This window comes from Lolium rigidum, chromosome 4, assembly GCF_022539505.1.
Source record: "Lolium rigidum isolate FL_2022 chromosome 4, APGP_CSIRO_Lrig_0.1, whole genome shotgun sequence".
In the NCBI taxonomy this organism is placed as follows: Eukaryota; Viridiplantae; Streptophyta; class Magnoliopsida; order Poales; family Poaceae; genus Lolium; species Lolium rigidum.
This window is the reverse complement of record NC_061511.1, coordinates 105,766,740-105,782,860: the sequence shown is the minus strand read 5'-3', so window position 1 is coordinate 105,782,860 and position 16,121 is coordinate 105,766,740. Positions and strand designations below refer to the sequence as shown.

At 39.9% G+C, this 16,121-nt stretch overlaps 1 protein-coding gene across 1 annotated transcript in view; it reads right to left on the bottom strand.

Moving 5' to 3' along the window:
* LOC124650258 (sucrose transport protein SUT3-like) overlaps positions 1-16,121 on the bottom strand; it is a 50,315-nt gene that overhangs the window by 17,578 nt on the left and 16,616 nt on the right. The window contains exons 2-5 of the mRNA XM_047189802.1: positions 11,389-11,454; positions 10,903-11,001; positions 10,737-10,801; positions 10,564-10,648 (exon numbers count right to left, since the gene is read on the bottom strand). Of these exons, the coding sequence (XP_047045758.1) occupies positions 10,564-10,648; positions 10,737-10,801; positions 10,903-11,001; positions 11,389-11,454 (315 nt within the window). The remainder of the gene's footprint in view (positions 1-10,563; positions 10,649-10,736; positions 10,802-10,902; positions 11,002-11,388; positions 11,455-16,121) is intronic.

Sequence of the window (16,121 nt, the reverse complement as noted above, 5' to 3'; positions counted from 1 at the left end):
CTGCCGCCTTGTGCGGGAGCACAAGCCCAGCCTAGTGTTTCTTTCAGAGACTAGGCAGAATAAATCTCGTGTGGAAAACATCTGTAGGCGCGCCGGTTTCAGTGATTGCCTACCGGTGTGCGTCGAAGGAAAGGGAGGAGGGATAGCCCTCTTCGTGAGCTCTGATGTCAAGGTTGACCTGATCAACTATGGCCCGCACCACATTGATGTAATTGTCCTCGATCAGTTCGGAATAAAATGGAGAACTACCTTTGTGTATGGTGAGCCTCGTCCTTGTGATAGACATGAGTTCTGGAATTTGATAAGAAGAATAAAACCCCAATCTGCTGAGCCTTGGTTGATGTGTGGTGACTTCAACGAGGCCCTCTTCCAATATGAGCACTTCTCTGTGAAAAAGAGAAGTACAAGCCTGATGGCTGCTTTCCAGGACACTCTTGGTTTCTGCAATCTCCACGACCTTGGGTTCTGTGGCCAGCCATGGACATACAACAACAAGCAACGGGGAACCATAAACGTCCGTGTTAGGTTGGATCATGCTGTTGCTTGTCCTGAGTGGTCCAAGCTTTTCCCTAACGCTACAGTGCACCACCTGGTTTCTTCGCGCTCAGACCACTGCCCAATTCTTGTCACTCTGAAGGAAGAGAAAATGAACAAAAATAGGAGGAAGCCGGATCCAAGGTATGAAGTAATGTGGGAGAGGGATGAGGCATGGTCTCACCATGCCCCAGCCACTAACCTCACAGACATTCGTGAGAAACTCAAGGCCACCATGGCCTGTATGACCAGTTGGAACAACAATGTGTTTGGCTCAGTAAATAAAGAAATAAAGCAGCTGAGGAAAAAACTAGAAATCCTGCAGAGTAACAACTATTTGGTAAACCAAGGAGAGGTAAGTAAGATTTCAGCTAGATTGGACGAGCTCCTTCTTAGAGAAGAAATTATGTGGAGGAAGAGGTCTCGTATAGAATGGCTGAAGGAGGGAGATCGTAACACAAAGTATTTTCACCGCAAAGCTTCAGGAAGGAAAAAGAAGAACAAAATTTTGAAACTGAAAAGGAGCGATAGTACATTTGAAACTGATGAAGAGGAGATTACCAACATGACTCACCTATTCTTTGATGCCCTTTATACGGAAGACTTGGGAGTTGACTCGTCAGCTATCCTTGATGTCATCAATCCGGCGGTGACTGAGGAGATTAATGAATACCTAACAGCTGAAGTCACAGATGAAGAGATCGCTACTGCCCTTTTCCAGATCGGGCCGCATAAGGCGCCTGGCCCTGATGGTATTTCAGCCAGATTTTTCCAACGTAATTGGTTGTTGCTTCGATCTGAAATATGCTCTGCAATTAAAAAGTTTTTCACAGATGGTGCCATGCCGGAAGGGATCAATATGACCAAGATTGTGCTGATTCCAAAGTCTAATGAAGCTAGCGAACTAAAAGACTACAGACCTATTTCCTTATGCAACGTTATCTACAAGATCATCGCTAAATGCTTGGTGAATAGGATCAGGCCGCATTTGAATGGTTTGATTGGAGAAACACAAAGTGCTTTTATTCCGGACAGACTCATATCGGACAACGCGTTGATTGCATTTGAATGTTTCCATGCTATCCAAAGGAACAAAAAGCCAGATGACTCCTTTTGCGCATACAAGATTGACCTCTCCAAAGCTTATGATAGGGTAGACTGGACATTCCTTAAGAGGTTGTTGCTTAATTGGGGCTTCGATGACAGGTGGGTTAAGTGGATTATGGCCTGTGTCACCTCCGTCGAGTTCTGCGTTCAAGTCAACGGTAATTTAACGAATGAGATCATCCCTTCCAGAGGTTTGAGACAAGGGGATCCCCTATCCCCCTACATATTTCTCTTTGTGGCTGATTGCCTTTCCAAGAGAATTGAGAAAGAGATCCATGATCAAGCTTTACAGGATCTAAAGATTTGTAGAACCTCACCAGGAATCTCTCATTTGTTATTTGCGGATGACTGCATTCTTTTTTTCAGAGCTGATACAAGCCAAGCAGAAATTATTAAAGCTGCTCTTGCCTCGTTTGAGAGGGGATCTGGTCAACTTATCAGTTCTAGCAAGTGTTCTATCATGTTTGGCGACAGCTGCCCTCCTCAACAACAAATAAATGTTAGGGAAATCCTGGAGGTGGAGCGAGAAGATTTCGAAGACAAATATCTTGGCTTTCCTACTCCTGAGGGTCGTATGAAGAAAGGAAAATTCCAACCGTCAAAGGACCGGTTGAGGAAAAAACTTTCTAACTGGGCCGAGAGGTTTTCGTCCATGGGAGCCAAGGAAGAGCTAATAAAATCAGTGGCTCAAACCATCCCAAACCACGTCATGAGTGTCTTCAAATTGCCAGCGGGGTTCCATGAAGATTATACCCGCCTTGTGAGGAACTTTTGGTGGGGAGAAGATGAAAACAAGAGGAAAGTACATTGGGAATCCTGGGATGTCCTAACTAAGCCAAAGGACTTTGGAGGTATGGGATTCAGGGATATGAACTTGCTCAACCAAGCCATGCTTGCCAGGCAATGTTGGAGGATTATTTCCAACCCTGATAGCTTATGTGCTCGGTTGCTAAAATCCATCTATTACCCACGAGGCAATTTTCTTGACACGGTGTTCCGGCAAGACGCTTCCCCTGCGTGGCGTGGAATAGAACATGGTCTTGAGCTGCTCAAGAAGGGCCTAATCTGGAGGATAGGAAATGGGGAGAAAATAAATGTTTGGCGAGATAGTTGGTTGTCACGCAGTCACAACATGAAACCTAGAGCGGGGAAGACAAAGACTAGAATCCGTAAGGTGAACCAACTGCTCACTAACAATGCCACTTGCTGGAATGTTGATCTAGTAAGAAAGATCTTCTATGCTGAAGACGTTGACTGGATACTCAACACGAAGTTGCCTTCTAGCCATGGTGATGACTTCCCAGCTTGGCAGATGGAAAGTAATGGTATATTTTCTGTTAAAAGTGCGTATAAACTGGCATATAACTTACAATATGGTGTCAGATGGTTACCAGGTAACATCAGTTCAATAGATAATACAAGGAGCATATGGAAGTCCATTTGGCGTGCCTCTGTTCCTACCAAAGTCCGCATATGTGGATGGCGTACGGCACGGGACAACCTTGCAACGACAAGGAACAAGCAAAGAAGAACTCTGGAAACTAGGAGCACTTGTAAGCTCTGTGGAATGACAGAGGAAAATAGTTATCATGCCACAGTTGAGTGTACCAAACCGAGAGCTCTAAGGGAAAAGATGCGAGAGTACTGGGACCTCCCACCTGAGAGTGCATTCCAGTTTACCGGGAAAGATTGGCTGCTTGTTCTTCTTGATAGTTGCAGCAAGGAGCTAGGTGCTAAGATCCTTCTTCTGATCTGGAGATCCTGGCACCTAAGATGTGATGCGATTTTTGAAGAGGGCAAAGAAACTATTGGCAACTCGGCTAATTTCCTGCTGGCTTACGCTTCGACCCTATGGGATTGTCCTAGTAACAAAAACGATGGTAAAGGTAAATTACCTCTGAATATGGTAGACTCCTCTAACTGTCTTAACTTTTGTAATGAGAACTCAAACAGGATCTTGAAGGCGGACCGCTGGAAACCACCTGAAAATGGCACCGTCAAGATTAACGTCGATGCTGCCTTCTCCCCCCGGTCAGTGAATGCAGCGGTCGGCGCGGTTGCTCGTGACTACCAGGGCAACATCCTTGCTGCTCTTAGCACTCCCATTTGCGACTGCAGTGATGTAGAGGAGGCAGAGGCAAGAGCAATTTTATCTGGACTAAAGCTTGCCGCTGATCTGAAGCTTACTAATCTATCGCTGGAGTCAGACAGCTCCGTCGCGGTGGCAGCCTCTGCTAGCCATGCTCCAAACCGTTCACATATATGGAGTATTTACAGAGATATTGCTGAGGCCAAAACGCTGTTCCGTGAATGCTCTGTATCACATGTTAGGAGAAAGCTCAATTCTGTAGCTCACTCCCTTGCCAAACTAGCAAGTAGTTCAGGTATGTGTAATCTCTGGTTTGAACCTATGCCTTTTTTTGTCGTGGATCTAGCTAAGAAATATGTTGTAAACCTTGGTTATGAGTAATATACGAGCATTTCTCCTAAAAAAAAAAACTCTTTTGTTTTTATTATTAGGTAAAGATTAGACATAACAAGTGAACGAGAGGAAAATGTTTCAGGCTAAATACCACAGGTTGTCGAGCTCCAGGGTGGTTCATTCGGGAGCGGGCTTCCTAGGCCAAGAAACTTCACCTTAATATTCAGCCCGAATACACAGTCTCAATACCTAAACCATCCAAACAGCTGGAATTGGGGATATTCGGGCCTGGTCGTTATTGATGGCATGCATATATATGTGGGTATGAGAATGCTAGAATTACTCAAACTGTGGAGGTAATTCACGCTTTGGGCTGAGTTAATCGTGCTATTTTATCAGGTTATACCAGTCGTGAGCGCCACATACTGCATACACACTATCCAGCCAAATGGGCAATGATCGGTTCTGTACATGTAAAGTAGTTTCGCCGAAATAATCAGATATTCCCTCAATGGCTTTCGGCTTTAATGTTAGTTTGCTGACATAATTGCAGTTGCCCACCTATGAAGCCAACAAATAATGTTATGTCCAAAACAGATTCAATAAACAGGTTCGAAATACTTGATTCTGGCCTACGACTCGGCATCAAAAAATGCCACAAACTGCCTAAGTTTAAATGAGTGTAATGTGCATTAATTCAGTGCTTAGGTCTAAAAAAATAATCTTAAAATTGCCATATGTACTTAAGAAAAGGGGAAAAGTTTATATGTCAAAGTCTAAGATTGGTTTGATATATGGATGGCTCAACATTAGTTTCTGAATATTTGGTAATTTTATCAGATAATTGTCTACCATGTACTATGAACAACATTATAAAAGGATTACGAAATGGCACACAAGCAATATAATATCCATGTGAGAATATTATGCTGAAATTTACTTTAGTGTATGGATTTTGGCGTGAAAGTTTCTCCATATACGTAAAGAAATGAGCAGTTTGTGATCGAATTTTATCATGTTACATTCCCCAATGTTCTAGAACCGAATACTTGAGACCTCGTATCAAATTTCATGTTAAATTGTCAACCAGTTATTTTCTGATTGTTGTTAGCTAAATTTGATGAGTTGATGAATCCGTAAACAAAGGGAAACGTGGTGATCTTTTTGAAGTTAATCTTAAGGGGTCTGACCGATCAAGTTCACTGTCCATCACAAAAGTAAATCTCTAGAAGTGATGTAATTGCGAATGAACTGATTTTGGTACAAAGATTATAAGGTGCAGGTTAATAACTTGCATCAATAGTTGTGTGTCATAAATAATTTTCTAGATGGTCTCGTTAGTAACTAGATAAGAAAAATCATGCTTCCGTAGGTATGACTGAGTCTACACATGCGTATTGCATGACGGTGAAATGCTCCTCCAAATATACCATTTTCTTTTTGTAGATCTCAGCTCAAATCCAATGTGCTTGAGGACCTCGAGGTAAAATATTTTATTTTAACGAACATTTGTAAATAGAAACTAAAATCTTCTTAATGTATATACTTCTTTTTTGCAGAACAAGATGCGTCAAGGATTCAGTTTACATGGTATCTCTAAAAGTGCTTATCAGTCAATGCATGCAGAACTCAACTTTGCATTTTTTGTTGTGAGATAATTAGTTTATCAGTACCTTCTTTTGAATTCTCTCTTTATATTATCATGCAGAAATATTTCTATCCATGGCTAATTTTAGAGATGTTCTGCTTTCTTTATCCATTATATGCATATTTTTGCTGACTAGTTTGCATTTTTTTTTGTGATTGTCTCCCTTCATGTAGTGCTCATTATTTTAGCGCACAATAATGATTGGTCTTACTTGATAAAAGTTTACCTTTTTTTTATCCTGGGTAACTCTTCTCATTTGCACAAAATGTGTTATTCGCCTATGTGCGTCACGATCTTATTTTCCTTTTGAAGCTGATTAGCTTACACAAGCTTCAAGGTGAAATACTCCTACTAATCTTATAAAGGTTGTGGCGGTTGCAGCACTTACCAAAATTGTATTTTCAGATTGCGTTGCATTAGGATGTTGGATGGATATAGTTCTACACGCGTATGACTATTATTTCGTTAATAATAACCTGAACCAATAAGTTCTGAACCAATAAGTTCAGAAACTGCACTACTCAAAGGAAAATCTATAACTATTTTGTAGCCAACAGGTAATGTTCATTATGCCTACTTCTTTTTATCCAATGAACGTACTAATCTTATACTAGCAATATAAAAATTTATTTGGATAAAACCCCTAGATTGGTTGCTTTAAGTGTCACTATGTATATAGATATTTATGGTTAGTTTTTCAAAAAAGCCCCAGAGATGTAAATTCATAATATCCGTGCTATCCACATGGTTACAACCATACTTTTTTTAGCAACATTACCGTAGGGGAAGCCCATACGGTGCAAAATTAGAACCATACTAAAATGCACAATGTAGATACTACCTGATGTAATCCAATGTTTTGGCCTTTCTAACAAGCTACTTTTACATGTTTGTACAACGAGAAGTCTTCAAAGTTTTTCTACATTTCTAAATCTTTGGTGCATAGTTTACATAATATATGTTATAGCATAAATGTTACCCCTATATAAGGTGACCAGCCCGAACCACCACGCACCCACCGACGTTCCCCAATCCCACGATTGAATCCCACACACGTGATGACCCCTCCGCCGACATCGCGCCTCCCTGTAGCCGGCAAGAAAGCCTACCTCATCGTCGGCAGCGCACCTCCCCGCCATCAGCAGCGCACCTTCCTGCTACCATCTAGCCAGTCTCTCCCGCCGGCGCCCAACTCGACTCGATGATGTCCCCATCCTCTCGGGCTTTGCCGCCATGCCCCCCGGTTATCCTCGTCCCCGCAGCTATCCTCCGTGTTCCCTAGTTCTCTTGGTCGCGGCTGGGCTTGGCCCTCCTGTCACCTTGGCGACGCCCCTCTGGGTTACCACTTGCCTTGCAGTTTGACCCACACGCCTCCCCGCGTTGTTCGTCCATCGCCACGCCCCATGACCTTTTGTCGCCGGACTCCATGACTTTCTTCTGCTTCGCAATAGTGTTGTTGCGCCACCGTTCCCCTTCCCCTGATGGCTTCCGTCAGTCGCCGGTTGGTACAACATATGTCGTGCCCTGTAGTCGTAGCTCAGCCCTGACATGCGACGCGGTAATGCCCCACCCGTGTCACCCCTTCTACCCTACCCCGTGCTTAGCCTCCGGGGCGAGCAGTGTCACGGGTGGCCTTCACTCGTCTTCCCACCCGCATTGACCTCATGGGGACAACGCCTTTTTTTATTTTGGTTATTTAGAACATGTGATCACGTAAAAATGTGCGGGAAGTACAACCTTAACTAGCTAGAAGTGCAACCTTTCGATCGACTGCCGTTCAACCTCAAAATTTTGTTTTTCATGTTCATTAAAAATTAACAAGAAATACATAGGTAGTTCAGTCGCGCTTATGCGAGAATCACACACATTTTACACGGATAGTTCATGTGCGTTGACAAGGGAAGTACATGCGGGCGAGACTCCAAGCATTTAAATTAAATGTTGATAAAAATCTGCAAGAAAAATACCTAGGCAGTTTAGGTGCCCATTGGAAGGAAGTACACATGTACTACATCATGTAGTTCAGGTGCGCTGCCAGGGAAGTATTGGTAGGCGCGCCTTCGGGAAGTTCAGGCGCACTAGCGCAGTAGTTCAGAGAAATTGCAAATCCGGTGAACGACTCTAGGCAGTTCAAGTGCTACTCCCGAGGTAGTTCAGGTGCTTATGAGGAAAATACCTGGACCTTTTAGGTGCGCTTACGAGTGAAGTACACACGGTGAATCCATGAAGACATAGTAAACAAGGCATTTCAGTTGCACTCATGAGGGAAGTTCATGAAGTGACTCTGGGTAATAGAGGAAGGTGACTCCATGCAGTACAAACAGAGTGAATCCGAAAAATTAGACGGAGTGTTTAATCCGGTTAGTACAACCATGACTCCAATTAGTTCACATGCATACTACGAGAAGTTCAAATACATGTCAAGGGCAGTTCAATACTATGTTTTTTGCGGGGCGAATACATTGTACTAATTGCAATGTTCTGAACCCCGGAGAACTCAATCGCTGATACCAAAAGCTTCTACCGTACAATATAAGTCTTACATCACTATCTATTTCATTTCATAACAAATCCAAATGGTCTAGCCTGTTAATTTTATGTCGTCGTGTTATGTTATACAACGAAAATGTGATTTGAAACTTTTGAAATTATTTTTTTAATAAGAATTGGCAAACCTGACCAACATGATAGAGTTTTTTCTTGTTGATATCTTTTCAACATGATATCATTTGTGTTTTTCCGATTTGCACTTTCAAAAACATGGTAAAATACGTTTGTTGCCTGCCACTTTAAATGGCACACAGTAATTTGGAAACTTTTCTTAAAGCATAAGAAATCTCCAAAAATGACTAACATCAAAACGTTGCGTCTAATCATAGGTTTCTAGCACCATATCTGTAAGAAAAACTTAAAATCCACGAAAACGTTGATTAGTATATTTGAAGTTACTTTAAATCTATATAAATTTTCAAAAAATCGTGAAAATATAAAAGTTGCAAATTTTCGGTAGCTTTTAACTATTATATTATTCCTGCAATTTTGGTATGTGCTTCAAAAATATGAATAAAAAACAGTAGACATAAATAGAACATCAGAAAGTTCAACAAAATTTACAGAGGAACTACATGAGAAGTTCAGGTTTATTTATCAAAAAGTTGGAAATCGGTTGTATATTACTGCGCTACAACCCGTACACCATGTATCTTTGCAATTGTAGAAGATTTTTACGTCAGATAATGTTCTTACTTCAGTTGTCGGGCAAAACATAAGAAAAAAATGACATGACTTGATTTATTTACTCGACATATAAAATACAACGTAAAATACATTTTGTATGTATTTTACAATGTAATGACTCATACACTACGGTTTTTATGTTAATGTTTTTTGTTGTGAGTCAATATTGACGTATAAAAAAATTATCATTATGGAAAACATAAAATTGTCGATGCAACAACTTAAAATTGGTTGGGTGCAAAATAACTTTCCAGCACCCTAGCGGTCAAATAGGGTTTCTGTAATATCTCTCTATTTGACCCCCAAGCAGAATAGTTATTCTACACTTACATGTATCTTCGCAATCGTAAATAATTTTTACGTCACGTAATTTTTTTCTTACTTTAGAAGTTGAAGATAACGTAAGAAAAAATAAAAAAATGTCATTTTTTTGCGTGGCATACAAAAATACGACAAAAATGTACTTTTAGTATTTTTACACTGCAATCATTAATAATATGTGTTTCTATGTTCATTTAAATTTCAAGTCAATATGAATGTAATTATCTATGTACAAAAAACAAAATTTTATGAATGTAAAAAGTAAATTATGTTGGGTGCAAACTAATTTTTCTGCATCCTGGGAGATCAAATATACATGCCCATGCCAAAGGCCCAAGAAACCTCGATGAACCGGAAGAAATATCTCTGTCACGTTCTGCTTGGGAAACTCAACTTTGGCAACATTATGCACAGTAGTAAAACCACCACCTAGCGAGACACATCCTCACGCAAGAAATCTTGGAGAAATCACCGGTCGGACGAAGGAAACCAACACCACAAACTACGGTAGAATTGGGTCTCAGGCAATGACCAATCCTACATGACGGAAAAAGTAACATCGCAAAGAAAGCCAGACTTTGGATATATATGGGATTCACAATAAGAAGAAATATGAAATTTTCTTTTGTCATATACAACTATATTTTATTGATTAAATTAAAAGTTAATTATTTGTCCTAAAATACGAAAGGTCCTTATAAATGTGTACAGAGGGAGTACATAAAAAGTATGTGGTTGTTTCTAATTATGGTTTTGGTCCTTGGAGAATGAGACTTCAGCCATTACAACCGAAGCCAAGGACACCACCCTGACGTCCCACATAGAAAAGAGCCATTCACTTGGGAACTTTCCGGCCAGGAAGGGGACAAGATGGAAGAGCAGTCGTTGGCTAGATATGTGTGTCACCTCCTACTAATCAAATATAGTACATTGCAAGAATATGGTTGGCTCTACTATGATTTTGGCCCTTTGAGAATAAAATTCCAGCAGGTTTCCAACGCCAGAAGAGTTAAGGGTACGGTTGAACGACAGTTTGGTACTTACTGAGGGTATGAGATCCATTTGGATGAAAACCAAAATTTTGGATTTATGCCAATTATTTGATCACCCCATTCAGATTTTCCACGAACACCTTGGCTAGCCAGCGGCGGAGAAAATATGAGCCAAAAATTTGGCAAGCCCCAGTTTGGCATGGCTTCCACTGGATGCTATCCACACAACCCCTAAGCCTCGTCGAGACTACTGAAATCAGCTATGAAATATGTTGGCATGCACTTAGGAAATTCACACTCACTTGTACGGTGTTGTTGGAGAAGTCAAGGAGCCAGAAACCCAAGATGAATGCGGCGGCTGCGCGGTACCGAGGCCCAGTGTAATCCCTGCACAAATCATTTATCAATTATGTGTCATATTCTTCCAAGACTTTTTAATTTGTTGCTATATTCGTACTCAATGGATATAACTTACTTGCAGTCTTCCTTTGTGTCGCCGAGTGCGTATCCAATGTCCGAAGAGAAACCGACAACTATGACCTTTTGGTCGCACATACAAGTTGTTGGACTGTGTCAGCGACTCTTTGTAGTGGCTTCATGATTAATGTGATCATAAGAGATGGGTCTTGTAGGCTACTCACGGATATACATATGACGATACATCCCGAGAGGATGAATGGTCTCCGCCTCCCCAGCGGAGAAGCACACTTGTCACTAGAGAGACCCACACATGGTTGGACCTTCATATGTAAACGATGCATGCATTAAGTTCAAAAACACGATTTCACAAAAAAAGTCGTAGGAAATATCTGAGTTCCCTACATGAATCCGAAAAGGAACATGCCAGTTGTTAGCTACGAGTACTATGCATTATATATGTATATGGAACTTCCTTCATAGCTGAGGAAGATCCACGACACCACGAGGCTCGCTATGCATATATTGCATAGATAACAATGCAAAGTGCAAAGAAAAAAAATGGTAAATAGTGATATATGTGCATATTTGCGTTTAAGCCACACAATGTTCCTTTCTAGAATCATGTTGCACAATTTTTAGGAGATAACTAACGTTCTTCCAGTTCTACAGAATATCCATAGAATAGTAGCCTCATATAGGTAACTTACAATTAATCCAGCAATAGGGCCACATAACCACATGACAGAAGTAAGAGCGTGGGGAATTCCCAATGTCTGTTATAAACAAAGATAAAATAATATATTAGATAATGTTAGTGACATATGACATAGCATACTGATGTCAGAGCAACTCTAGCCTCAGCATCAGGGATTCTCAATTATAATGATGTCAGAGCAACTCTAGCATATTGAACATAGGTAAAAGTAGCATCGTGAGCGATACTCAATTATAATGATGTCTGAGAAAACTCTATCATACCTTAAAATCCTCCACCCTCGAAAAGATATGTAAAATAAAGAAAAAATATATAGTCTACTAGATCCCCTAAAACCTAGCTATTTTAAAGGGCCTTATAGAAACAACACTTTAGCATATATAAATTGGACGTGACTATGTTTAGAACGTTCTACATTTGGCAAATCCATACAACATTTGGACAATTCCGACTGCCTTGTCCTAATTATTTACTAGTGGTGTCTGCGATGTGCATCCCTCTAGCAATGCTTGCACAAAATACAAAATTTTTGATATCATTAGAATTTACTGAAAAATTTAAATGTTCAAAAAAATTGTAGATCAACCCATTTGCCTAATTTAGTATATGTTTACACCTTTGGAATAATCACGACAAGATCTTTGAAACTAGATCTCATGTTCATATCTTCCAATGTTTCGTTGGACCCAAAAGATATCCAACAGTAACATGTGAGTGATTGCGGTTGTATTATGTATGTTATCCATCATATCAACGACTAATTTTGGTTTAAAGCTAGATCCAATTTTTGGTAGTTCTTTTTTATTTGTTTGAGCATAGAAGTTACCACCTAGTTTCATAAGATAGTTACTACTTTGGGACTCTAATTCTATCATGGAAAAGTGGTAACTATATACTAAAACACATGGTTAATTATACATTAAAACACATGGGCATGCAACTCCATAAGTGGTTGGGTGATAACTATCTGTACTAATGAAACGTCAATGCGACCATGGTACGTCGCGGACATTTTGCAATTTTGCGGTTTTTACGTCTATTTATAGACAGAGAGAGTAAGGAAAATGAACTGAGAAATTACCTTTGATTGACGATAGACCCTTTGAGCACACAAGTTGTTATCTTGTTTTTTTGGGTGATGCAATTTGATGTTCAAATATTTATTTTATAGAGTCCTAATTGTATAGGAAAGAATGTTAGTTTATCTTTTCAGATGCTACAATTTGTAGTTGGAATATTAATTTTCTAGAGTTCTAATTGCACCGGAAACAAATTTTTGGTTCCACCCAAAATTTAAGTACATTCTATTTTGTATCATTTAGCCAAGTTTAAAGCATGTGTGCACTCTTTGCTAATGGCAATCTATGGATAATTAAAGTGAATTCACTATATCAAACATGACAATCATTATTCTCATGTTAATTCTAATATCAATACCAAAATCTTGTTGGATCTTCTATAACTTAAAACCAGAAAACTAAATAATTTATATTTGATTGTAATTCGTTATTTTCGTAGCAACGCACGGGCAATTTGCTAGTATTGATTTCATGGTGAAAAATATGCCTAAAAGGGACATTCCATATTGCATGGAAAGCACTCCCACGAAAAAATTTGGGTCTTCCTACAGCGGCAGGTCGTCTCACTAAACTCTAGTTTGATCATATCGTGGAAAGATCAAGAGTGCAGGGTATAGTGAGCAGAAAATATGGTGTGCAACCAAATAATTGCACTTGAAGTCTGTGACTCATGATTCAAGCTTTAGTGACATATTCTATGAGTTGTTGCAATCTCAAAAAATATTTATGCAAGAAAGTAATGGCATTGATGTCAAAATACTGGTGGGATCGATCACTAGACAAACATGGAATGCATTGGAAAACATGGAAAATATTTCAATTGCAAACAACACTTTTGAGATCTATAAACTTTTGATGATGATAAGCTTGCTAAATAGGCATGCATGTTATTGGAAAGACTTGGTAGTCTATGTTCGCGTGTGTTACTTGCAAGATACATCAAAGGAGATAATATTTTTTTGTATTTCCTGCCCTAGTGGGCCCTCGCCGACATTGATAGCTATATGTAATGGAAGGGAGGTTTTGTGGAAGGGCATGACCGAATAATAGGAATTTGGCACGATCAATAGATTTATGGATCCGTGTTGATCAAACCCTTCGATAGAGCTTTTGATGAGCCAGTTCAAGATTGAAAATTCTTATCTGTGGGATATAGAGACAATGCATCACATATTTTTTTTCCAGTTAATGTTGTGGTTATAATAAGTATGCCAAAACCCAGGTCACTTCAAGAATTTTTTGGGCATGGGGAAGGGATAATTTTGGTGTCTTTCGAGTGAGATTAGTGTACCAACATTGGTTAATTGTAGTACTTTGATACAACTGAATGCATGACCCTCAAATAGAGATGAAAATATATGGAAATCCTTGTGAACACTAGAGGTAATACGAAAGATTTGTATTTTTTGGTGGCATGTCTTCAAGAGAATTAGTGTACCTAGCTGTCGGAGAATTAAAGAGAAGACATGTAAAAGAGGTTGGGAGCTCTCTACTTTGTGGATATGATAATGAAACTTCGTTCCACTTTCTGGTTTTGTGTGAGGTAGCTTCTCAAGAGTTTTTAAGTGAAGTTGCAAAGAATGAATCCTTCAACGTGGGAAAGAGGTATAATTGATGCATCATTTATCAGCAAGCATGGTGTAGCCGTGGTGTCAGTCATGTTGACGATTAGGGGAATTCAAAATTGATTCAACCACTGAGAAGAAACATATCATCCTGAAAGATCCATGGATTTGTGTGGAAAAATTTAGCCAGTCACAAGATATACTAGGAATTAAAACAGTGGTACCGCTTCCGAAATGTACAAGACCATCAGCAGGGTTGCTGATGATAAACCTTGACGGTGTAACGCTTTGTGTGCAAAGGCAGGAGTAGGAATTATCCTCGGGAATGAAAGAGGTGAGGTTATTGCTGCGAAAAGCAAAAGGTATGATTATGTTTCTAATCCGTTCACTGCGGAAATGTTAGTGTATACAGATGTGGTGTTATTGTCTTGCTCAAAGGGCTAGTCTCATATTGAAAGGGAGACGGATTACGAGACAATTGTGAAGGCTTGGTATGGATAAAAGGAGCAATGTATTTTTTTCTTCAAGTTTTTTTTTAAAATTGTAAAAAGAGGAGCAAGTACATGGTTGTGCGCATCCTTCTTTATTTATAGATGTTTTTGTAGTCACATATGAAACTATCCTTGGATTTCTAGATCAGGTTGTTTAGATAGATAATAGGTTGCCAATTGCATAAATGTCAGTACACGGCCGTTCTCAAAAAAATAATTAAACCTACAAATGTGTAACTCCATAGGTACTACGTTGTAACTATTGCCTAGAGTGGAAGAACTACATCGACTTCTTGGTGATAGCAAAATCATAAACACTTGGGTAACTCAGATGATAGATATTATATAAGCTGGGCAACTCAGGTGATAGCTATACTATAGACACATGGGTAACTCTAACCTGAACACCTGCATAACTCCATATGTAATTTGTTTGTCTCTATAAATTTGCTCCAAATTGACACCGAAATTTTAGTTTATGACACACTACAATTGCATAGCATATCTCACCCTAATATGTTGCAGATTGATACATAAATTGTATCTAAATGCATGTTGTATTATTTTATAAATTGTGAATGCATGCTACATTTGATTTATGTAATGCATTGGTTTTGTACCAAGGACCAGTGTGAGATATGTAAGTATCAATTAATTATATATTTGTGTGTATATTCATTTGTATAAATTAGCAAAAGTATAGTTATCGTGACTCTGAGGGTATATTTGATAGTTTCCTAGTTTACAGCCAAACATCCAACTAACTAGCCAAATAGTAAAATTAAAAACAATAGCTTTCCATGCATAGCAGGACAACCAACCATAGCCAGCCCAAACAAAGAGGCCCTTATCGTTAACCGTGGCACTCTCTCAACTCAAATCTTTTTTCACGCATCCAAACGAAAAACTATAGCAGCATCCACAACTTTGCATGTGGCCAGGGATGTGGAAGTGTGGAGCAGGCAGCCGGTGCAACTCGTGCTATAACCATGATGGTTCACCTACTCGAGGAATAAGGGGGAGAAGATCATAGTATCGTAGGACAAGATGTCTTCATCCTTGTCAGCAGGCCTAGGAGATCGAAGGACGATGGCGCTCGCGACATCCAGAACCTCACTGCAGTAGGGGCTCCTGACGGCTGGGACGTGTGGGGGGAAGCCTAGGGTAGGCCATCCTCTACCTTGGGTGGGTTTTCCTAGTCCATAACATTTCTTGTTCGTTGAGGAGATCTCTATGGTTGTGCATGGGGGATTGTCGGGCAGTGTACGGTGGGAGATTGTTGGAGTGGCATACGATATGATATTTGGGGGTGCTGTGTGGTGGGATTTCAGTTGGGTTGTGCTGACATTTGGAGGAGTTTGGGATGAAGTGTGGAGTTGGTTGGGTGAGGCCTCCTGCCGAATGTTTAGCGTGAGTCCACCCGGTAATGACAATCAACGCCCATTCTAAAATTGGATCTACCAAATATATTCGGACAAATGAGGGAAAAATGCGTTTCCCTATCTTTTTGAGTGTCTAAAATTCAACACCCCGAACATATTTCTATAAAAACACACTCTAACTGATTTCCTTCGGCCCCTCCATAAATAA